Source organism: Lampetra planeri, chromosome 1, assembly GCF_965212315.1.
Source record: "Lampetra planeri chromosome 1, kcLamPlan1.2.h2, whole genome shotgun sequence".
NCBI classification, from domain to species: domain Eukaryota; kingdom Metazoa; phylum Chordata; class Hyperoartia; order Petromyzontiformes; family Petromyzontidae; genus Lampetra; species Lampetra planeri.
This window is the reverse complement of record NC_136107.1, coordinates 24,863,877-24,889,348: the sequence shown is the minus strand read 5'-3', so window position 1 is coordinate 24,889,348 and position 25,472 is coordinate 24,863,877. Positions and strand designations below refer to the sequence as shown.

General features: G+C 46.4%; 1 protein-coding gene across 1 annotated transcript in view; it reads left to right on the top strand.

The window, feature by feature from the left end:
• Positions 1 to 2,642: 2,642 nt before the first annotated feature.
• The window catches only part of LOC144720602 (von Willebrand factor C domain-containing protein 2-like), a 43,230-nt gene continuing 20,400 nt past the window's right edge, over positions 2,643 to 25,472 (top strand). Inside the window, exons 1-2 of the mRNA XM_078597461.1 lie at positions 2,643 to 3,090; positions 6,188 to 6,317. Coding sequence (XP_078453587.1) covers positions 2,689 to 3,090; positions 6,188 to 6,317 — 532 coding nt within the window. The 5' untranslated portion in view covers positions 2,643 to 2,688. The remainder of the gene's footprint in view (positions 3,091 to 6,187; positions 6,318 to 25,472) is intronic.

Sequence of the window (25,472 nt, the reverse complement as noted above, 5' to 3'; positions counted from 1 at the left end):
TATAACTGTGTTAAAACGTGTACATTTATTTTAATGAGTAAATATTGGTGTTCGGTTATTTAAATGTGTTACATGCTGTCACATACTATTTGAAATGTCGAACATATTCAGTGAGAAGGTGACTTCGATGTTATGGTGATATCATGTACCTCATAGAAAGGAGACATTTCAAGAAGAGCCTTTGGAAAATCACTGCATGTATTTCACATAACAGCCCAACAAAAAGGTCAGATGCGATGCCAAAATAACCAAAAAATGACGCACACTGTAATTCAATGTGGCTTTTGTTATATTTTTTTCAGGAAAAACGATATTGGCATAAGTGAGCATATTACAAACGTGGCAAAGGCATTATAAAAATGTATATTGATAAGTGTAGAAACATGTGTCGAGGTTTGCCGTTCGATATGCTTAAACGTGTAATTGACTTGCAGTTACATATTAAATCAATACTTAATTTTAAGTCGGGTTGAGGCTGTTTAGGTTTAAAAAGCACACAAGCTTGCTTACAATTTAAGTTGTATATATCACTTTCATTGTCACCGTTGCTTTGGGCACGAGTTAAACAGAAACATATTAACAGCCTATGATTTGTATAAGTTTTATTTGAAAACCAAACTAAAACACTACAGTGAGACAACTGAACATGATTTAATGAGTGCATGATACAGAGAGCACAGACCGCAAACAAATATCACACGCACACTTTTTTTAATTTATTTTTCCGAATGCTGTTGTTATGCAAACTGGTAAACTTGTTATTTTCTTGCGATTTGGGGAAATGCTTCAAAGGCAGGCATTCGGTTTCAACTGTGTGAGCAGCTTGCTCAGCGCTCTGTCTCCCGTCTCCAAGAATCTCCTGTAGTTAAAAGCCAAATGGCAAGTGCAATGATTTACCACCGGACATTCATCATATATCTGTCGCTTCCCCATGCGTTACAAAATTGCAGCCATAAAGGAGGCACTGTTTATGAGCAGATGTACAGCGATCAAACACTGTACACTGTTAGGCATTCTGGATAATGCATGCAAACAATTTATCTAATCATTAAAGCCAATCTTGGTATAAATAGTGTTGGATATTACTAGTGTTTAAACTACGGCCGTATACGCTGTAGGGCACACTGGCTGCTTGTAGTGCCCATCTATGATTACGATTTTTTTGATTTTGTAAATGTTGACCTCGAGTGAAGTACATGGGAAATTAATAAGATTAGAAAATAAATGACATTTTCAATGACAGTTGAGATCAATTCATGCAGAAAATTGTAACAAAAAATCAAGTTAATTAAAAATCTGAGGCGAAATAGACAGGACAAATATTTTAACCAATATTTAAGGATCTTGACCATGGCTGCAGACAGTGCAGCATTTAAACACCCACATTATAAAAGTCACGTTCATGTGCTGAAATCAAATTCAATGTTTCCTCCCACCTCCAACAGTACAATTATGAAACACAGCCACCATTATACACTGCAGTTGTACTGTACACGTATTGCTCAATATATGTATTTTATACTCCATTCTTGCTCCCTTTGTAGCTGTTTGTATATAATCTCTCTGCTAATGGCCTTTCCCAGTGTGCGATTGAACGCGTGCACATTCATGCTCCGCGTATACCTCCGTCCTCTGCCATTCTCAAACACACGCACGTCAGAGGTGCTCATGGCGTGTGGGTTTGTGGGATTGCTCTCACATCGTGCTGAAGTTGGATTGAATACTAAACAGGATACTCCCGCCTTCAGCTCCGAGTAGGTATGTCTTCCCAGTAATGGATCTTGCAAAATTTGAATGAGCCTGACAACTGTCTATATTGCTGTGCGTGTAATGTGTGAGCGCATGCAAAGCCGTAACCAACCATGCAAACAGTGAGCCAAACAGCCCGAAAGGTTGATACATCAGCCTCCACAATACTATAAGACCCCAGACTCTGCCAGCCTGAGTGCAAGTCAATTTTGATGGGGCTGGTAAGCTGGCAATTGATACACAGAGTTGACTACATACACTCAGTCATGTTAAGCTAGCCAGCGATATGACTGACTGGTTAGTCTCTATTCATATAACAAGCAGGCAGGGCAGTTGAGCTAGCCAGCCACTCGTCCATTTAGTCACCTCGCTATTTGTAGAGATGTTCCATGAATCCGCTCGGCCAGCAAGTAAGCCAAAGAGTTAGCCATCAATCCGTTGCCCCATCCATACGTCGATTCAAACTGCCAGCTCACCATATAATTCATCCAGCATGTGGATGAGCAAGAAGAGAACTGTCCATCCATCATTTAATCCATTCTTCCATCCAGTGAACCAGCCATCGCACGACCTGGCCAAATAGTCTATGTTAATTCAAATGGCCAGTAGACGACCCAAAGATCCCGTCCATCCATTGTTTAATCCGTCAATTCTTCCATCCAATCTTTCATCCAGCCTGCCAGCCAGTCGGGTCAGTCTATATTAATGCATCCAGCCAGCAGGCGAGCCAGTGAGCCGCGTGTGTGTGCGCGCGCGTGCGTTTGTGTGTGTGGCGTGTACGTCGTGAGTGTGGTTGGTGGTGGTTGGAGGAGGAGGGGGGAGAAGGCGTTGGGTTTGCCACGGTGCTGCGGGGGAGGAGCCCCCGCGAGGAGCACTCGGGCTCCATGTAGCAGCGAGGACGAGGAGGCGCGCTGTCTGTCGATCAAGGCACACGGGAGCATGGCCCCCGCGCGCCGACTGCGTGCACTCTGGTGGTCGCTGCTCGCGCTGGCCCTTCGCTCGGTCCCCGCAGAGTCTCACCCGGCCGCCGCGTCCCCGCCGGGCGCCGACTCCACGCTGTCGGCGCCACCGGACTACGTGCTCGAGGACTACCGCGGCAAGGGCTGCCTGGACGAGACGGGCTACGTGTACAAGCTGGGTGAGGAGTTCTCGCCGGGACACTCGTCGTGCCCGTGCCGCTGCACAGTGGACGGCCCCGTGTGCCCCAAGCCCGAGTGCCCGCGCATCTCGGCGTCGCGCTGCGCCCGCGTGGAGCACAACGGCTGCTGCCCCGAGTGCAAGGAGGTGCGCAGCGAGTGCGAGTATCGGGGAGCCACCTACGGACTCCTGCAGGAGTTCAAGGTGCGTATCGCTTGCCCTGCTCCACTCGCCTCGTCGTGATGGTGGTGGTAGTAGTTTGGTGGTGATGGTGGTTAGCGTAGTGGTTCGCTACACTAACCACCACCAATAGCACGGTCAGCTACACTAACCATGGGTAGCTACACTAACCATGGGTAGTGTATATCGGTTAGCGCGCTGCGCTATGAACCCGGCTCCCGAGTTCGACTCCCGCTCACGGCCACCAACACCAGTGGCGCTTATCTGAACCAGTCCCTCTAGGTCGACTCAGACCTGGTGCCGTGTGTAAACATGGCAACTGGGGAGACAAAGGCGGCCGGGAGTGGCTTTGGCCACCCACCCGATCATGCGTCGTGCCGGCCTTCATATGTGCTCGCTAACAGAACTTGCCCCAACAGTCTATAGAGGCTACACGGGGGATCTTTGTCTTTAGTGGTGGTGTTGTTTATTACGTAGCTTAGCGCAGATTCGTTATTGGCGTTGTTATTTGAGTTTAAATAATGCAGAGCGAAGTTCTGTGCGAGGATTCTAACTAGGCTAAGTTAGGGTGGTGTAATATTCTGGTTCTAGGTAGTGTGGCGATAAAACTACAGTACTGTATAACGTATTTAGAACGGGATTTGTTTATAGTGGATATAGGGATTGCACTCGGAACTCTACTGATTTTGGGATTCAAACTCAGGATGTTCCCAGAGTCAAACTTAGAGTATGAAACTATGGGACAGATAACTTAGGTTCAAACGCCAGAATTCGGCCGTTGATGAGAATCAATTAGAAACTCCATTACGAGCTAATTGAAACACCTGTCAAGCCGGTATGCACAGAAACGGAGGTTCGATTCCCACCAGTCATGTGTCCATTATTGCGAGGTGATTGTTCTAACAACTTTCCGTTTGATCATGCATTGTGGACATTCTTACAGACCCGATTTAATTACTGTCTGCTATAGATTAACTATTGCCAGCCGTTGTCAAAACCCAGCTTCCCATAAGTGAAGTAGATTGTGAAGTAGATTGTAAGAGATACAGTACTCGAACGATATCTGTATAGCTTCCGTCTTCAAGGTAGTACGTCAATCTCAGTGCACTATCACCTCGTGATATTAAGGCGATCGAGCAACTATATTTATCAAAACGCATTGTCACGCCGCGCACAACGTGAGGAAGGAGCACCGCGGGTAGGAGGAAGCTTGAATGCCATGATGACACGTTCTGTGTTAGTCATGCAATCAGGAGTAGAGGACAAATGATATTACTATTCTAAAACAGGTGGTAGCGGTTTGGGATTTGTTGGTGTTCTCTTCGTAAAATGAATACCTTTCATTGTTTTTTTTTACGGGCTAGCGTACGCGTGTGTTAGTGCACGTGGGGAGAGGCATCGTGCTGGTGGTAAGCGCACTGCGCTATGAACACGACGATTCGAGTTCGATTCCCTCTCGAGGCCAACATCAGTGACGAATATCTAAAACTGCCCTGCGCCGCCCCCCCCCCCCCCCCAAGGTCGACTCAACTTCAAATGTGTACCTGGTGCAGATATGCAATAAACATTATCACTGGGGAGACAAAGATGGCCAGGCGTGGTTCTTACCACCCACCTCCTCTTGTGCCGTGCCAGCTTTCATCGGTGCTCGCCAACTTCACTTACCCCAACAGTCAGTGTAAACTGCAAATTAATTCAACATGCGACCAGTGACACTTTTCATTTGACACATCTACCAAGGGTGACCGCTTTTCCAACAACAACAAAAACTCCACTTCAGTGAGAGCACTCGATATGTGTGTGTGTACATCTAAACGCCGCTACTCGCGGTTGGTAGCGGCCACTGTCAACTCACAGAAGGAGAAATTGGATACGCTCACGACGCTGCTTACAGGGACGGGGATTCAACATAAAAAACGTACGGGAAATCAATAACTATGTTTTTTTCTTTAAACCAAGCGCCGTGGGTCAATCGGCGTAGAACGGGGCCGCCTGTCACCGGTTCAGCACCACGGACAGCGCTGTGTTAAGGGGGGGGGGCGGTGGCGGAGGGCGGTCTGCCTGACATCATACCAGCTCCTCCCGTCTTTGTCACTGCGTAGATAGATGGCCATTGTTGAAAACAAAATGTAACTAAGGCAGTCTGCAGGCGCATTACGTGAATGTATATCAAGCTTGCTGGATTTCTCAGATGCTGAACAATTATGTTTTTAACGTGTTTAGGAAATGCCAATTGTTTGGTTTGTTAAACTGTAAATGCTGCTGGATGTAAGTTAGAGTATTGGCGTTACTGAAAATGGTTGTATAATTCTTGTTGTGAGGATGAACGTCAAAGATTTCAACATGCAGCAAAAAAAATCCTGTTAATAGACTTCATTTTTCAGATTGAATTAATAAATTTTATTAAGAACACTGTGCCTTTATGTAGCTAAATATAGTATTATATATCAAACAATCCTGATTTGCCAAAACACATACTGTAAATGTGCACTTGCATTGTGTCAGCAATTACGGTAAAGTACAAGCAAGCTGCATACAATTCCTTGCACGTAAAGATACGCATGTATCTGTTGGTGAAACATGTAAATGTTTTGTTGAGCTCTGACTGTTTCTTCTTTCCTTTGACACCCTGGCGTGTCATGAATTAAAAAAGATGAATAGCATTTTATTCCACAATTATCATTGAACATTCTTGTTGAAGTCAATGAATATTCTATATGTAAAATGATAGCACACAGTCAATTTAATAATGCCAACTTTAAATACATCTAGCCCCACCACGTAATCAGAAATGTTCTATAAATGTATTGCATTTTATGGTGAATTACAGCAGAGGCCATGCCAAAGCTTCCAAGGAACATATTGAGCTTTTCTGCATGTGATATACACAGGCTGTCAGTTGGAGCGCAATTTATTTTGCTCTTGAAATTAAATGAAACATGAATATTTTATAAAGCACTGTGGTATTTAATCAATGTAAAAAAAACATTGCCACAAAGTTGAGTGTCACAACATACACCGGATAATAGGTTTATTGTACGTATGCGAGCTGTGTAATCCAAGTCTTCATGGTGGCGTTTGCGTGGACTGTGTGGTTGCATGCGGACTGTTACTGGTGCAGCCTTCCCCATGCGAGCGTTGCCGCTGTGAAGCGAACGGGGAGGTGTCCTGCGTCGTGGCTGACTGCGCAGTCCCAGAGTGCGTGAACCCAGTTTACGAGCCAGAGCAGTGCTGCCCGGTCTGCAAGCATGGTACGGTACGATACGCCATGCCACACTACACAATATTGCAGAATATTGAAGCCAATTCACGCCACATCATGCAGGGTCCGTGCAAGACCTGGTAAAACAAAGCCATGTCACAGTGTTCTCAACATTCCTAATACATCACATTTAGTCACAGGCTATTCTGGTAATTGAGAAATCATAGTTATTAAATTGTCCAGCACTACTTTTTTTCTCCATCTCTGGCTCCATATTTGTGCATTCACATGTTTTGCGTTTTAAATGTTGCATTCGTACCTATTGACGATAACTTTCATTTACCAAATATATATGTTAGCACAACATTGCTAACATACATATGACTCGTTATGCACACTGCACAGACATTTAAAAAGGTAAAAAAAACTTGGTAATGTTAAATAAATTGAAGTGTTCAAACCTTCACATTTAATTAAACAGCTGAAAGATGTATGCACAACTCAGAAGATTCATAGTGACACAAAAGCACTTCAGATTAATCTTGACATGCCGTAGGAATTTAATGACCACACTGTGGTGAGGTTGTGTGCTTAGGCACTGTTATATTTCAATAACCAAGATACTTATTTGATTGTGATTTAATTTCGTACGAACACTTCAGCCTTTGAAGTGCATAGAAACATTTGAATGACAAGCAATATGTTAGTATATTCAATTAAATATATTTACAATTAGTTATTTAAAGGCGTTGAGCAATACATCTTAACCCTTCCTGGCTCACAGCTAGGTTTCAGCGAAGTTGAGAGCTAATTTAGCAAATGTCTGCCATATTGATGTGAAGGTAAATTGTGTGGAGATATACAGCACTATGAGCAGCCGAGGCTATTGATTAGCTCGCTAGAAAAAAAGAACGCTCATATTAAAGAGGTTATTTTTACTAAGCAACTCTTCCCTATGTTGTTTACATTCAACCATACTACTGTAAGCATGGTTAACATGCACAAATGTAGTAGTGGTTAGACCTAATTGCATCGTGACTTTATATAATAATTAATACAAAATCAGGAATTTAAAAGATGGTATCCTGTTCTTAGTCAATTATTTTTAACATCCACTACTCCTGCACCTACCCTGTTGTCATCATGTCTGATGACATCGGAGGTCCAAATGACTGAGCATCATGCTTCAGGCTACGCTGCCATTGGATGAGAGATACGCGACCGTAAGATATGTGGAAATATATTTGACCATGCTGACCAGTGCTGGTTGGAGAAGATACCCACCTAAGATGTGAAGCATACTCCTCAATTTCAGATGACTCCCGTCAACTTGGGAGCTAGCCAGGAACACGGTTCGCATCGCAAGTAACGGTGCAGGATGAGGTCCTGTTTACCAATAGACAGTCAGCCCGAACACCGTTGAAGATTTATGTTGAAGTATACATGGTACAGTTATTGAAGGCAGACTGGGATAATCATTCATAATATAGGTTTTTGGGTCAGATCGCGTTATTTATAAATGTGTCGTAACCCTCCACCACCCGACACGGGTTTGTCGGGTGGTGGAGGGTTACGACACGGGTTTGGCCGTGTCGGGTGGTGGAGGGTTACGACACATTTATAAATAATGCGATCTGACCCAAAAACCTATATTATGAATAATATTGGTCGCGAAAGCCTAAGTGTTAAACTGGGATAATCATGATGAAACTGAACCGAATCATACAAAAGCAACATGCCGATGTGCCTAAAGAAGGATACCCTTAATCTTAATTTTGGAGCTTTCGTGACTGCAGGAATTATTCTTTGGTTCTTTCGGTTAAGTCACGGTCTAAAGATAAAATAATAAATTAAATAATAGCATTTTACGACGTTTCGATTGCAACACAACAACCTCTCTCTTTGTGCCGATATGTGTTCTCTCTCTCTGTGTCCCTGTCTGCTTGTATGTCTGTCTATAGTTTTCTAGTTAGATTTTTATTGCTATTTCTTTTATGCCTGATGATGATTGCTTGTGTTGCAATCGAAACGTCGTAATATGCTATTATTTCATTTATTATTTTATCTTTAGACGTGACTTAACCGAAAGAACCAAAGAAGGATACTCTTAATCAGTGTATAATTTTACCTGCTATGATATAGAGGAAATACATGGGCATTCATAAATAACATGGAACAAAAGCACGAAGAAGCGTGAGGATTTGTACCTGCTTGGAATTACATTGTGGCAGAGAAAGAAGGACATGTGGGTTAGAGAAAATGCACACGTTAGAGACATGTATATATACTGTTAAGAAAAGTAGGCAGGATACATCGCTAGAATGATGGTTGGTGGTCGAGAATAACGATGGAGTGCATCTCGAAGGAAATAATGTACTCAAGAGGGCGTCCACTTTAGAGATGCAGAGATGAAATCAGCGTGAGTGCAGGTGCTAGACATGTTGCTGCATCACAAGACTATGAGAAATGGTGATGGTTTGGGTAGCCTTTCAACCAGCAATGGATAGATGATGATGATGATGATGACGAATAACTTACAGCCCTTTGTCAATCCACTGCTGGATGAAGGCCTCCCCACGTCGGGTTGGGCACATAGGAATTTAGCCATACTTCACCGTGTTAGTTAGATTGGTGAACTGGGACCCAGTACTGTTTAAATATCACTCACCACCGATGGAAACCATTGGCTGGGAATTGAACTCAGGTCGCTAAGTTTATAGCACAGTCCACAAACCACTGTGCAACCGATCCTTCCTGAGTTGATGTATAACATTTAATTCAGTGTATTTATACAGAACATATACACTATTTATGTAGCACCAACATCTTACAATTATTTGTTTTAGTTTCAATATAGCAGGGCAAGAAGAATGTTGTTTCATATTTCATGAAAATATTTAATTGAAGGGAATTTCAACAAGGTACATAATTGTATTATATTTACGGTTGTATTAGTACGTAATTTTATATTCCTTTTGCGAGTGAACATGTTGTAACTTCATGTTGTAACTTAGGCAGATTGAAGGCTTCACTTAAGGCTGCATATTGAGTTTTAACTTTTTTGGTAAACATCTCCAAGCATCTGCTATTGCATAGCATCAAACATTGCCCCTCTGGACTGACTGCATTCCACACATTTACATTGTGAATGTGAAACAATCATATAATTACGTTGTCCATGGTTACATTGTAATGCCCCACGCTGTATGTAACCTTCATAACAGGGGCTAGTCAAGGGTACCATTTCAATAAAAATCCATCTCTTATTGACTTGCATTGTTTGTTTTCAAATATATACACCAAGTACTTGCTCATTTAACCTAACATTTAATTTACATGAACTAACATGTTATAGGATGGCACGAAGAAATCTGAATTTCAAATTTAATATTGTTGAAATAACATGAGGCAGTGTCGTTAAGTTCTTTCTCTCGTATCGGAGTAAATGGTTTAGGTTGTCCACAATAAAATGCAATCATTGTGTTCCCTCAGTATTCTCTTGCCATTGTAGTGTTTTATGATGACTTGCAGGAGCAACCTAGAACCAATGTCAACCTTACATTAAAGTAGAAAAACTGACCTCCCCTCCCAGAAACCATAATCATAGTGAGCGATGTTATAGGCACTGTCAATGAGAGGAGTTTTAAGGACACAATAAAGCTCTGACCGTTACATTCGGACATTGAACTATTAACTAATGTTGTTGTATTGTGTCCCATATATATGTTTTACTACAATATTTATGTTTTTTGAATCAATGCTGGGAAAATTGTTCGCTCTCAGAATGCCGTGGAGCTGATGGTTGTGTGAAACAAATTTTTAATAAAAATACTCCACATTTTTTTACGTAGAGAGACATATTTGTGAAGGATATGTATTGTCTGCTTAACTATTCTATAACTTGAATTCTCCACAATTATCTAATTACTAGTTTTGTTATAATTGCAAATAGGCATTCTTTCCAAAACAGTTCAAAATGAATACATTAATACAATGCAATTAAAATAATATGATATATATTTGCATTGACGTTTAAGCTGACAGAAGTAGCTTAGAAGCTATTATTTGTTAATATACCTTTAAAACAAGTTAAATATAAATGCTATTCATAGTAAACCAACTCTGGATACATACGCCTGCTTAAAACAGACCAATACGGTCACACCACACACAACATCACAGCACATACATAATATAAAATGCACAAAATGCTGCAAACACAGAACAGAATGCATTCAGAAACTACTATTCAACAAAAAACATTATTTTACCAGGTAAGGCCCAATGAGCCAGATGAAATGGCTTATCATGTGTAAATATATCACAGCCAAATATTGTAAACGCATGTTTCTAAATGTGGAGGAAAAAATCGGACTAAGTGAAAAATCTATGCGACCACGGGAAGAAGATGCAAACTCGAGATATACAGGCATTCACGGCCGTGATCGAACCCGCACACTCCTTTATACCAGGCGAGGGAGTCAACATCTTGCAATGACGCCCCCAGAATTCACTCAGAGAAAAACCGAACGGACTATACAGAGAAGCAGAATATATAGTGTAAATCACAATGGATAAATACACAATAAAAGGCACTGATGTATGTCCTCCATCTCCCAAACCTCATTCCCTGCAAAGACATTAAACTAATGGCAATATTTATGCAGCAAGGCTAACATTAATGTTTCCTGCTGAATTCCTCCTGGGCCAATTTAGTTAATCGAGACCCCTACATGTGCCCTGTGGGTCTCTAAACTCCTATCAATTTGCAACAGCAACAACAATTGTCTCTGAGATAGGTGTGAAGTGCGTGCGTTTACCAAGGGTTAAACAAACAGCATCGAGCTCTGATTATCAAAATGAAGAAGACGAGTGAGAGCAGGTTGGAGTGCTTGTGGAACATTCAACGTGGATAATGGAAAGCAACACAGTAGTGTTTCCAAAGGAAGAGCGTTTTCAGTCAGTGCACATTGTCTGCTACGACGTGGATTGGAAATGGAAACTGGCAAGAAAAAAAATGGAAGAGAAGTTGAACAGTGTGCAAAGGAGCATGGGGAGAAAGGATGACCACCATGGTAATGGAGCGATGAATTCAGCCCATGTGCAAGATTCAGTTGTATCGTTGCATCATGAGACAATGATAAATGATTACGACTTGGGGAGATCTTCATCCAGCAGTATATAAAAAGCAAGACTAATGGTGATAGTTCTTGACTAAATTCTATTCACATTTAACTCAATATATAGCCCAATGTTTGAATGTTACAATATATGATGTCCTGTAAGAGTGTTTTGCAATGATGAGCATTGTGGCTTCAAATGTTCCATTGTCAAACTTATCGGTTTACAGTTTTGGAGATGAATATGGGCCATAGTAATTATGATTTCAATAATAATAATCCACGAATTGGCTTTGATATAACACTTAGGCTACCTGGGGCCAACTTCTAAACAATTCTAAGCCTCTGCCATGCATATGCATTGGAACATTATTCCGCAATTGTTAGGGGGTACTATGATTTCACACCTCTGTAAAGTTTAATGGATTCTGTGACCTTGGGGATTTGGCTGACTGAGCATTCACCTTCATTGAATTGTTACGTGAAATGTTATCTCTTTTGACCTCATTTTATATATATTTGCCAATGCACCATGCCTAAATAAATGCACAAAAATCGGGATTTTGATATATTTAATGAATGCAACCTTCTCAACAAAAAAACATAGCCATCTGCTTCAGACGTGCATTTTGACAAATTGAGTCAGTCTTCTTCAAAAAGCGTTCATACCACTGTGCATTGTGTTTAGTTGTCCTCTACATTGTCAATGTCATGCACTACCACTAACCCGTTTCAATACTATGGGTTTTACTGAAAAAAATAACCAAAAGACACATTTCCCATTGATCATATAGAAGTGTGCATTCTACTCTGAAATGTTTCTGCAATAACACATGTCTCAAATCTGTAAATCAGTAGAATAACTCATCATAACGTAGTAATATTGCAGGCTGGAAAACAAGATGCAGAAATGTGTAAAAAAACACAGCCATTGTGAATATGCAATAAGCATCAACATTTGATGTGCATTGTGGTCCTCTTGTCTTAGACAACAATAACAATAACTTTGCTGCTGCTATGAGTTGGTCACATTTGCTCAACTTTATTTTAATGGTGATCTCAGACACGTATGTATGTATGTATGCTGATCTTTTTTGGCACCGTACATAGCCAACAATGCTAAGCATACTACAATGCACTTTAGGAAATGCTGATATGTTTTTTTGCATAAAGGCTGTGTGCACTTTACACATTTGTGTTTCTTGTTAATAACTAATAGCACATTTTGTTGCCTGTGCACAGCAACGTTTCTTCAAAGCTCATCTGGTGACACGTGCTGCCAAAATTAATTTCCTTGTAACGTGCCTGCCCAACTGCAGAAAAGGGAGTAAACATGAGACAGTGCGGAACACTCTTTAGAGAGATAACCACATATGTCAACCATGATAAAGGTTTTTTGTTTGTTAGCTCACGTAAATATAAATGTGTCGTTAAACCCACCACCACCCGACACAGCCAATTAGTAAGGTTTGTCACGTAAACAAAACGTAACAATTAGTTAGTATTCCAGCAAACTGGTGTGTTAGAGGGTAAACCCACAACATTTACAATTCGAGTACGACGTTTCGCTGGTGATTACACCAACCAGCTTCATTAGGCGACAGCCAGAATTGTGAAGAAATCCTCCTGTTTTGGTCTTAAATAGGAGAATAAAGGTGATGTCATCACTGTGCGCCTATCAGATGCGAAGACTAGAGGAGGGGTTCATGTCGTCATAAATTACAGTGGATCATATTAATCTCAGAATATACCGTATCTATTATTGGTTGGCATAGCAATGTTAATTTCAGCAACAGTAGCGAAACACATCGATCATAAGGCAGACTCGCGTGTCACAGCATTTTTTGCAACAACAACAAAACAAAACTCAACACGGCCCGTCATTCACACTGCCGTAAAATGGGTGAACATGTTCAGTGTTTTTCGTTTTTTTGTGCTTTTGCACCACTGCCAACGCTGATCACAAAACAAGTATTTTTTTGTAGTTCACTACGCATATATAAACATATGTCTTTAAATGTGATCTAGCACTCAGTTATTTGACAGTAAAATCAATGTGGGTTAGCCAAGGTGAAGTGTGTCTTTGTGTTACCGATTTGTATGGCCCAACACTCTTTAGAACCAATTCTGTGTCAATGTCTTTAAAACCACTTCCCCTTATCTATATATATAAAATCGCAAATCTGTCTGTCTGTGTGTGTGTCTGTGTGTCGCCGGACCATACGCAGTTTCATTGGACGGCGGTTGCCCCTGGCAACGGGTAGCGACGCATTCGCTGCGGGGTGGACGCCATTTTTAATTCCCGTTTAAAATATGCGCACGCATTAACACGCGACTCTGAGGTAAATTCATCAAAGTTTCACGTCCTCTTCACTCCCCTCCCACCCCAATGTGTGCAATTACTATTATAGGGTCGGTAGATAATAAAATTATAGCGATTACACAGTATTATTGTAGCGAGGGGGGGGGGAACGCTAACCGTACCCAGCCTCAGCCGGGTGGGCAATTTAGGCGAGGCCGGAGGCTCTGCACGGTACTAGGCCTCGACACCCCACCCGTGTCAAGCGACGATTTTGTGGTATAAACTCGATATACCCAGCGTTGCCCAGGGGGAAAATACATTTAAAATCTTCTGAAAACTTTCAAACATTACATACCAATGAAAAAACAACTGTGTAATTACTTTTAAACCCGACGTGCCAAGAATCGATTCTCTGAATCGCGCAAAGGAATCGAAAGTTGTAGATTGCTTTAGATTCGGACGATTCCCGTTTACTATAAGTTGATTAAAGTCGATATAAACTGCTACGAACGGGAAATATCCGGCGTTGACCGGGGCAAAAATGTAATTAAAAACTCCTGAAAAAATAAAAAAATAAAATAACAATGAAAATGAAACTATCATTCAAAATGTAAACCCCCAACATGCCAGGAATCGATTCTTTGAATCGCACAAAGGACTAATCGAAGGTTGTAAATTACTTTAGGATCGCGCTTCCTGTTTAATATAAGTTGCTTATAAAGTTGATATAAACTGCTACGAATGGAAAATATCCGGCGTTGACTGGGGCAAAAATATAATGGTGAGGGCGGTTGTGAGTGGCGATTGTGAGTGGTGATTAGTGAGTGGTGAGGGGAGGTTGAGTGGTGAGGGTCAGTGGTGAGGGTGAGTGGTGAGGGTGTGATTGGTGAGGATGAGTGGTGAGGGAGAGTGGTGAGGGACAGTGGTGAGGGTGAATGGTGAGGGTGAGTGGTGAGGGTGAGTGTTGAGGGGTGATTGGTGAGGGTGTGATTGGTGAGGATGAGTGGTGAGGGAGAGTGGTGAGGGAGAGTGGTGAGAGTGAATGGTGAGGGTGAGTGTTGAGGGTGAGTGGTGATTGGTGAGGATGAGTGGTGAGGGAGAGTGGTGAGGGAGAGTGGTGAGGGAGAGTGGTGAGGGAGAGTGGTGAGGGAGAGTGGTGAGGGAGAGTGGTGAGGGAGAGTGGTGAGGGAGAGTGGTGAGGGAGAGTGGTGAGGGAGAGTGGTGAGGGAGAGTGGTGAGGGAGAGTGGTGAGGGAGAGTGGTGAGGGAGAGTGTTGAGGGAGAGTGTTGAGGGTGAGTGGTGAGGGAGAGTGTTGAGGGTGAGTGGTGAGTGGTGATTCGTTAGGGTGTGATTGCTGAGGATGAGTGGTGAGGGAGAGTGGTGAGGGAGAGTGGTGAGGGTGTTATTGGTGAGGATGAGTGGTGAGGGAGAGTGGTGAGGGTGAATGGTGAGGGTGAGTGGTGAGGGTGAGTGTTGAGGGTGAGGATGAGTGGTGAGGGAGAATGGTGAGGGCGAGTGGTGAGGGTGTGTATATATGTAAGGTTATTAAGACATATATTTTTCACCGGGGCAACGCCGGGTACTACTGCTAGTCTATATATATAAAATCGCAAATCTGTCTGTCTGTGTGTGTGTCTGTGTGTCGCCGGACCATACGCAGTTTCATTGGACGGCGGTTGCCCCTGGCAACGGGTAGCGACGCATTCCCTGCGGGGTGGACGCCATTTTTAATTCCCGTTAAAAATATGCGCACGCATTAACACGCGACTCTGAGGTAAATTCATCAAAGTTTCACGTCCTCTTCACTCCCCTCCCACCCCAATGTGTGCAATTACTATTATAGGGTCGGTAGATAATACAATTATAGCGATTACACAGTATTATTGTAGCGCGGGGGGGGGGGGAACGCCACCCGTACCCAGCCTCAGCCGGGTGGGCAATTTAGGCGAGGCCGGAGGCTCTGCACGGTACTAGGCCTCGACACCCACCACGCGACTCTGAGGTAAATTCATCAAAGTTTAACGTCCTCTTCACTCCCCCCCCCACCACAATGTGTGCAATTACTATTATAGGGTCGGTAGATAATAAAATTATAGCGATTACACAGTATTATTGTAGCGCGGGGGGGGGGGGTAACGGCCCCGGTACCCAGCCTCAGCCGAGTGGGCAATCTAGGCGAGGCCGGAGGCTCTGCACGGTACTAGGCCTCGACACCCCACCCGTGTCAAGCGACGACTTTGTGGTATAAACTCGATATACCCAGCGTTGCCCCGGGGGAAAATACATTTAAAATATTTTGAAAACTTTCAAACATTACATACCAATGAAAAAAACAACTGTGTAATTACTTTTAAACCCGACGCGCCAAGAATCGATTCTCTGAATCGCGCAAAGGAATCGAAAGTTGTAGATTGCTTTAGATTCGGACGATTCCTGTTTGCTATAAGTTGATTAAAGTCGATATAAACTGCTACGACCGGGAAACATCCGGCGTTGACCGGGGCAAAAATGTAATTAAAAACTCCTGAAAAAATAAAAAAATTAAATAACAATGAAAATGAAACTCTATCATTCAAAATGTAAACCCCCAACATGCCAGGAATCGATTCTTTGAATCGCACAAAGGACTAATCGAAGGTTGTAAATTACTTTAGGATCGCGCTTCCTGTTTAATATAAGTTGGTTATAGAGTTGATATAAACTGCTACGAATGGGAAATATCCGGCGTTGACTAGGGGAAACATTTAATGGTGAGGGCGGTTGTGAGTGGCGATTGTGAGTGGTGATTAGTGAGTGGTGAGGGGAGGTTGAGTGGTGAGGGTGAGTGGTGAGGGTGAGTGGTGAGGGTGAGTGGTGAGGGTGAGTGAGGGTGAGTGGTGAGGGTGTGATTGGTGAGGATGAGTGGTGAGGGAGAGTGGTGAGGGACAGTGGTGAGGGTGAATGGTGAGGGTGAGTGGTGAGTGGTGAGGGTGAGTGTTGAGGGTGAGTGGTGAGTGGTGATTGGTGAGGATGAGTGGTGAGGGAGAGTGGTGAGGGAGAGTGGTGAGGGAGAGTGGTGAGGGAGAGTGGTGAGGGAGAGTGGTGAGGGAGAGTGGTGAGGGAGAGTGGTGAGGGAGAGTGGTGAGGGAGAGTGGTGAGGGAGAGTGGTGAGGGAGAGTGGTGAGGGAGAGTGGTGAGGGAGAGTGGTGAGGGTGAATGGTTAGGGTGAATGGTTAGGGTGAGTGTTGAGGGTGAGTGTTGAGGGTGAGTGGTGAGGGTGTGATTGGTGAGGATGAGTGGTGAGGGAGAGTGGTGAGGGAGAGTGGTGAGGGTGAATGGTGAGTGGTGAGGGTGAGTGGTGAGGGTGTGATTGCTGAGGATGAGTGGTGAGGGAGAGTGGTGAGGGAGAGTGGTGAGGGTGTTATTGGTGAGGATGAGTGGTGAGGGAGAGTGGTGAGGGTGAATGGTGAGGGTGAGTGGTGAGTGGTGAGGGTGTGATTGGTGAGGATGAGTGGTGAGGGAGAGTGGTGAGGGAGAGTGGTGAGGGAGAGTGGTGAGGGAGAGTGGTGAGGGAGAGTGGTGAGGGTGAATTGTGAGGGTGAGTGGTGAGTGGTGAGAGTGTGTATATATGTAAGGTTTACACTATGAGATCTCTTTTACCAGTGGCAAAATATAATGGTAGGTTTTTACCCTTTTAACTTGTACAAAAATGCCTTGAATAAAGGTGTCAGTTTTGTACCAGTTAAAAGGGTAAAAACCTACCATTATATGTAAGGTTATTAAGAAATATATTTTTCACCCGGGCAACGCCGGGTACTACTGCTAGTTCATATATATATTATCTACGGTCAAGCCTTTCACATGTTTGTGGTAATTTACTGCTCGTGGCAACTTTCTAAAGGTTGTTTTTTCTTCTACCTAACATGATACAATATAATCACTAATAATATGCAGCACATTATCAATCGACTGCTGGATAATGATCATTTACATTTGTAAGGCGCCTTTTATCCAGAGATCCTAATGCGCCCTCTCCATGCCTTTCTGTCATGGGGATTGTTTGACCATACTTAACTACGCTGGTAAGTTCGGGGTTGGTGACGGGACTGGGAGGGAAAGTACCACTTCAGATATCATCAGCCATGGATGGGAATTGAACTCGAGTTGCCAGGTTCAAAGTACAATGGGCTAAGCACTACACCATTGCTTCATCCGATGTGAAATTATTTAGTGAAATATTGTGCGCACACAAGGCATGGAGGTATTGAAGGTGTGAGAAGGCATAATTTATTTTGCTATGTCTATCAATTTTTCATGTTATAGTGTGAGCTATTACTATACCAAAGGTCAAGAAAAAAACAATCTGAATATGTACTGGGTATATACACGAAATGGAATTTAAATACAGACAGTAATGCAGCCCGTGAGCTGAGGACGTGCACCAAATAGAGGAGTCCTTGGAGCAATGTGCTCATTCAAGCGTGAGAAAGCAGATTGTTTAGCTTGCAGTGAAGCAAGGTTTGTGACTTTTAGCAGTCAAAACAAATAATTTAACTGCTTCCTATTGCCAATTGTGCCATTTTCCAGATCATATCCCACAGGCATGCTAGTGGATTCATATATTTGGCATTTCCATGCTACAGCATTCAAAATGTTTTGCATAACTTTCTCTCTGGCAATTAGATACAAAACATACAGTTACAGATAGTGTCTTTAAAATAATAGTAATTGGCATCTCGTCACTGTAAGCGCTGTGGATGCTAAGATAACTCAGAATATGATTTGAACTGGCTGATAATAACTGTCTCATAGCACTGGTTGGAAATATGTTATCATGTGTCAGTGTCAAGAGTATATTTCCTGAAAGATGTCATTGATCATCCACATCACTCTAAAAGGGCATTACATATTTATTCAGTTATAAGAAGTGACCTGGCCACAAGTGATAACCCAATGAAATGGCTTATCATGTGGAAATCTATAGCAGTCAAATACTCGAAACGTATGTTTTTAAATGTGGAGGGAAAAACCAGAGGACCTGGGAAAAAATCCACACGACCACGGGGAGAGACATGCAAACTCAAAATATACAGACGTTCGGGTAGGGATCGAACCCACGACCTCCTGTATACCAGACGAGGTAGTTCACATCTCGTCACCACGGTGCCCCATGTTACTTCATGTTATGGTCGATGGACAAGCAATAGCAACAAGGAGGGGGGTATTTTGGATCTTCAAAAGTTTATTCTGCCACTCCTAGGAGCCTTGGTAAGTTGATTTAGTTTCTCTGCTGGAGCTTTTGGCATTTACACTGAATCTTCAAAATGCAATGTGTGTGGCACATTAGGAATAGACCACTCTTTTAATAAGTCCTTATGTTCTGTGCAGTACGTCAATACACGTGTGTACACCAGAATGTGATGACCGAGTTGGGCCTGTGGGGGAGCTGGCAGGGTTAATGATTAACCGGACGTGTACACCAGTCCCGTGGGTTAATGGCGACTCGGTGAAGAATGTGTGACACAGGTAAAGGACCCAAAGGTTGTTTTTAATCGTTATAGAAATGTTCTAGACTTGTTCTAGACTTCGAGCTTGGCTTTGAATTGTTAGTTTGTGATATATTCAATTGGAGGGGTTTTAGCACTGTGCATTGTAAAGGATGACTTACTGTAGTTAATACTTGTGTAGTGCTGAACTTTACGCGGACAACTTCTTTCTTTTCTGTCGTCACTTTATTTCCAAACTCAGCACATTTCGCCACCACTCTCCAGCGCGTTCTCCACTCGCTCGCCGCGCTCCGCCGGCCTCGCTCGCTCCATTGCTCCCTCTCTGTCTCTGTCTCTCCCGACTCTCCTCTCGGCTTCTCCGTCCCACTTCAGCCGTCGCTCTCTCTCGGCTTCTCCGTCTCACTCTGACTGTCGTTCCCGTCCCACTGCTAGCCTATCCGTCCTCTCGTCTCCTCTTCTTCCCCTGCTCCACCGCTACCCTATTCTACCTCTCATATCTTCCTCGTCTCCGTCCCTACTGCTACCCTATACTTCTTCTTCTACTCCACTGCTACCCTATACTTCTTCTTCCACTCCACTGCTACCCTATTCTTCTTCTCATATCTTCTTTTACTGCTCCGACCGTCTCCGTCCAGCTCCCAGCACAACTCCCCGTCTTACTTTGACGCTCCCGTATTTATCCCCGTCCCTATTAATTTCCAATTAATTAACTGGCGTCCCCCCCAATGCCCTGCGCCCGCCGCCCCCGCCGCCACCTGTTCCCATTCCCAGACTTACAGGCGCCACCTCGTCCCTGACAACAACAACCGGCCAATCACTGCCCTGCATCCCATAATTGCCTAACGGGCTGTTTCTGTCCCCCAGCAATACCAGCATGTCCCGATATGACCCCACGATCCCCAACCCGCACGTGTTTACAATTACCACCCTTGGCACGCGTTAAACCACTACACTTGTAATTCTTAATTTTCTAACCCTAATACTGTTTATTATATGACCATGCCCATGCACCCAGAGTATGACTACTTGCAATGCTATTGAGAATAGAACACATGTAAAGTAGTAAGTTGTACAATGGCTACAAATACAGTAAGTATACTGTACACATGCAGTACAGATAATGGGTGTAAGATACCGATATAAGTGGATGATATAGATAGACATACAGCTTAGGTTTAAAGTAATATTCGAAAAGTGAAGTGCAAATGTTATTGTGAAAGACAAAGATGGTTTATCAATAGGAGCAGTGGGTTTAAGAGAAAACTGTTAATGATTAACTGGACGTATACACCAGTCACGTGGTTAATGGCGACTCGGTGAACATTGCTGTGTGTGACACACGTGCTGTTGCATTCTACAGATTAACCACAATAAATGTGTTTGCCCGCGATTTGGAGCACCTGCCCAACTTCCTTCAATTCGAGTGTGCAACATATTTTGGAGAGCCTGGAAGGAGAGTTTCCCAGAGTTCACTGACGGGGATCAACTCTTCCAATGAGACGGACCAAGCAATTGTAAAGGCAGCATATGTAAAGACAGTCGTGCAAGGATCTGAACGGTCTTCACATCATGGCACTGGAAAAGCTGCAGGACAAGGCCAGTACTGCATTGAATCAGCTGCAGAGAGCCCAGCTCATGGAAACATGCAGATATTTGAAGTGTTTCCATTATGATGAGACTGGTGAAGATAAAAGCAAACGGGCTTTGATTTGTATGGCAGAAAGAGTACTTGATGAAGTTGAAGACCAAGAATAAGATGATGAGGCCTGTGCATATGTTCAAAACCTGATGTATTTCATTGAAACAACACAGCAGAAAGACAAAGACAGCAATGGAACAGGTTAAACACTGCCACCATCAAAACTATCTGAAGATATGGATGGTGAAATACAAGAGTCACAAGAAGAATCCAGAAAAACCCTTGAGGAAAAGAAAACCTCAAGTGAAGGTGGAACAAAAACCACAGCATCATTGGATCCCATACTAATCGCCAGACTAGGAAATGTGCCGGAAGTCACAATATGGAGAGAATTCAGGATCTCCGAGCAGATTGGTGAAAGAGGGCAGAAAGACAAGTTATCTTACACCAATCTGATGCACCAGATTGACAGAGTAACCCGTAAGGGCCGTGCTGAGTTTAACATCATTGAGGCAGTAGTCGGAGCAATCAGTCCTGGTCTAAATTTAAGGGACATGCTATAAATTAAAATTTAACACATGTGTAGAGGTGTTACAGGAGGGCGAACAAACACACCAGGGGTGGTTATGCCCGCACGCGGAAGGATGCTTATATCCACGTCCGCATCGTTTAGCCTGGGGGGCTGAAACGGCGCTGTGATCCCCCACGGCCCCACCCCTCGGGGGGGGAGTTGCTATATAAGGCGGTGAGCCGGTGGGCTCGGGGTTCAGTGTTTAGCTTAAGCCAGTGAAGAAGGAAGACTGGCTAGATAGGCCCTGGGACTCCCCTGGATCGCTGTCCTTCTAAGGACCGAACAGGGCAAGCCAGTGGCGTGGCCCCGAGAGCCCAGAGCCGATGCTCTTGTAAGAGCCGGTCTGGTGACTAAGGGTGCCGGGATCCTAGCTTGGCCAGAGCTGGATCAGCTAGCCTCCCCTAGCTCTGTAGTGGAGTACCTGGGAGTAGGCTAGCCGGGAAATAGATAGTGGGATCTCCCTGTTAGACGGGTGAAGGGGCCGATAGCCCTTCGAGTGTTGTATACCTTGGCCTGTATTGAGTGAAACGTTAAATAAATAAGTGTGCCTCCGACTACGTCGTCCAAGTCTCATTGAACCTACTACACATGTGTAGGGGTGTCAGGGGAAGGATTCCCACCAATAGGAGGGTTAGTGGGAGGGGTGATCGAGTAGATATAAGGGGAGAACGGGCGGGAAGAGGGGGCCTTTGGCGGGAACGAGATTGGGACGGCTGGGGACAGGTGTGGATGGGAGAAAATGATTAAAAGACGAAACCCCTGCAATCTTGTGTCGGCTCTCCTTTACATCTGGTGGCAGCGGTGGGATTTACAATGGCTATGAAGAAGAATCCCCGCGGAAAAGAGCCAAGAGAAGAGGAAGCAGGGGCCGGGGATCCTTCCCATCCTGTGCAACAAGGGGGCCTGCTACCAGAAGCAGCAGCAGGGGGCCTGGATCGCCTGGAGGACCCCATGGAGGACCGCATGGCCCGCGTGGAGAGGGCACTCCAGGAGCTACTGCAGCGGCTCCCTATGGGGGGCCCGCCAGCACCAGGACCCCCACGCGTACTACGGGAGGAGAGGCCATGGGACCCGGAGGCCGACCAGCCGGCTGGGCAGGAGCCGCAACCAACCTCGTCACGCCAGCCGCCGCCACTCCCGCCAAAACCCCCAGGGCTAAACACCCAACACGGAGAGCAGGTGGCAGGACGGCCGCGTTGGCTGGGGCCCGTCGACAAGTTTGTGGCCGAGGAAGAAGATTGGGAGGGGTTTGTCCGCCGATTCGAGGCTGCCTTCCACGCTCTCGAGTGGACAGACGAAGAGGCACTACGAGCTTTGCCATCCGTTCTGGGCGAAGAGGCACTCTCCTCTTACACCTCTCTTCCCTCGCACAGCAAGACCACGCTACAGGCGGCCTACGAGGCTTTGGGGGAGATCTATTGCCCGGCGGAAGGAGCCTTTAAACAGTTCCAAGACCGCCAGCGAGGGGCTAGAAAATCCCCTTTAGCCTACAGGGGTGCGCTGCTCGTGTTGGCGAGGAGGGCTTTCCCTCGCCTGGCTGAAGAAGCGCTCGAGGACCTCGTGGTCGAGCACCTCATCGCCTACGCTTGCTGCGCCGGCGTTGTAATGCCCGTGGTGACGCCGGAGGAACGCACCTCGCTGTAGGCTGCCCGGACCTTCCAAGCCCACGAACAGGTCATGGGCCGGGCGCCACCCGTGGGCCAGGTGGCTGGCGCGGCGGGGGGGAGCAGCCGAGCCGTTGCCGCGGCGCTACTGGGTCCAGCGACACCAATCGCCGAACCTGCACCATCGCCACAGGCTGCCTGTGGGGCAGCTGGGAACGGACCCCCGACATCTGCGGGAGGTGTACGCGGCAATCCGGGGACTGGCGGAGCAGAGGGACCAGGGACGCGACCAGCCGCTGCGTCGCTGGCAGCCACCTCTACAACATCGCGGCGAGCCCCCCCGATGGAACGCCCCGTGGGTCTGCCACCATTGTGGTCGAGAGGGGCATGTGGCGAGGAGGTGCCGCACGGAGCCGGAGGCCGCCAATGCCACCTGGAACCCGCCGGTGCCGAACGCCGACAGGATCCAGGCGAGTGACGCCGTCCCGCCCGGCCTCTCGGTCGGGCCGAGCAATTACAACCCCGACGCCGCGAACTCACCGGGAGTCTCCTCGGGGTGGGCGCCGTCGGTGTCGTTCCCCGGTCCCCACTGTCCTGGTCGGGGGAAGGGGATCGCACTGGGGATAGCGCCGGGGCCGGTGATCGCGTCGCGACCAAAAGTGGCGTCGCGACCAGAAGTGGCGTCACGAACGGACGTGACGTTGCATCCGGAAGTGACGTCGCGGCCTAAAGTGGTGTCGCGGATCGCGCCGGGAATTGCGCCGGGGCCGGGGACCGTGCCGGGAATCGCGCCGGGGCCCGCGCCGGGGATCGCGCCGAGGCCGGGGACTGCACCGGGAATCGCGCCGAGGCCGGGAGGGACGTCGCGACCGGATGTGGCGTCGCGGACGGGCGTGATGTCGCGGGCGGAAGTGACGTCGCGGGCGGGAGTGAGGTTGCGGCCGGGAGTGACGTCGCGGCCGGACGTGCCGTCGCGGGCGGGCGTGGTTTCGCGGGCGGGCGTGACGTCACAACCGGAAGTGACGTCACTAGTTAACTACGACGCCGGCGAGTTGCCAGGGGCAACGGCCCTTGGGCTGAGGCAGCACACAAAATTGACATTGCGCCCTGGAACAGTTCCACGGCCCGCCTCACCACCGCTTTGCGGCGGAGCGAGACGGAACCAGGGGGACCACGCCCCCGTGACAAAGGAAAGGGAGGGGAGAAGGGAGGGGCTCATGGGAAGGCCCACCCCCCAGTCCCCACCGCCTCCTACAATGACGTAGGATGGGCCCCCCCACACCACAAGGGGGGCCCATCCTACGTCACCAAGGGGGGGCAATTTGCACCACATAGAGAGCCCAGCCCGCAACCCAGGGGGAAGCCCACACTATGTAACAAGGCCGCGTTCACCCTGCTGCGACGCACTCCAAAGGGAGGAACCCCATCTTCGGTCCATTCACATCCATCCCCCATCATCTCACCATGCACCATAGGATAACGAGATGCCACCTGGTCAGTGGCCGGATTCAGCCACACAATGGAGGAAGCTGGCGAGGCGGGTGGTAGCGGCCACGTCAGGAACCTCGGTCCTGGTCGGTGAACTCGCGGGAGTGTCGGCACGTATCTTGGTTGATACGGGGGCATCAGCCACGATCATCTCGAGCACCATGCACGAGATGCTGCCGGATAAAATTCGACCTTTAGTCCCCGTCAAGACAACGTTCATTGCAGCAAATGGAGGCAGCATGGGCTTCCTGGGCCAGGTTGAAGCCCCGATACAGATTGGGCAGCTTTCGGTAGCAGGACCCATCCTTGTCTCCACAACATTGCTCGTACCCTGCCTGTTGGGGACGGACTTTCTGAGGCGGATGCCAATGAAAATCGATCTGGCCAATGGGCGGGTGGAAGTCCAGGGAACGCATCTCCATTTCCTAAAGGCGGAGGGGGCCAACCGGGGTGTACCCTACGTGCAGGCTCTGGTCAGTAAGTCTGTCTCCATTCCCCCGGCAGCCCAGATGCTAATTCCGCTGCGATATCGGTCCCCCCTCGTGACAGCCCGACCAGACTCACCCATCCTGGTGTCTCCGGCGTCAGCTGCCATGGATCGTCATGCGCTGGTGGGAGCCGAAACTATTGTACAGAGGAACCAGCATCTGTTCATTCAGGTGCTGAACACCTCCGATAGAAGAGCGACGGTGCAGGAGGGAACAGTTCTGGCCCACGTTAGTCCCTTGTCACTAGGAGCCCCAGGGACAGAGCCCGAGCTTGTAGCAGCATCAGCCAGTCCGAGGATAGAGGGGCCGAATCGTGGATGGATCAGCTGGCGGGGCCTGAGCCGGGATTGCTGCCCGACCAGAAACACCAGCTGCACTCGTTATTGCATGAGTTCTCGGACGTGTTCAGCTGGGGACCGTTCGACCGAGGGCGCACAAATCTGTCGCAGCACCACATCAACACGGGAGATGCCGCACCCCTGCGCCAAAACACATATAGAATGAGC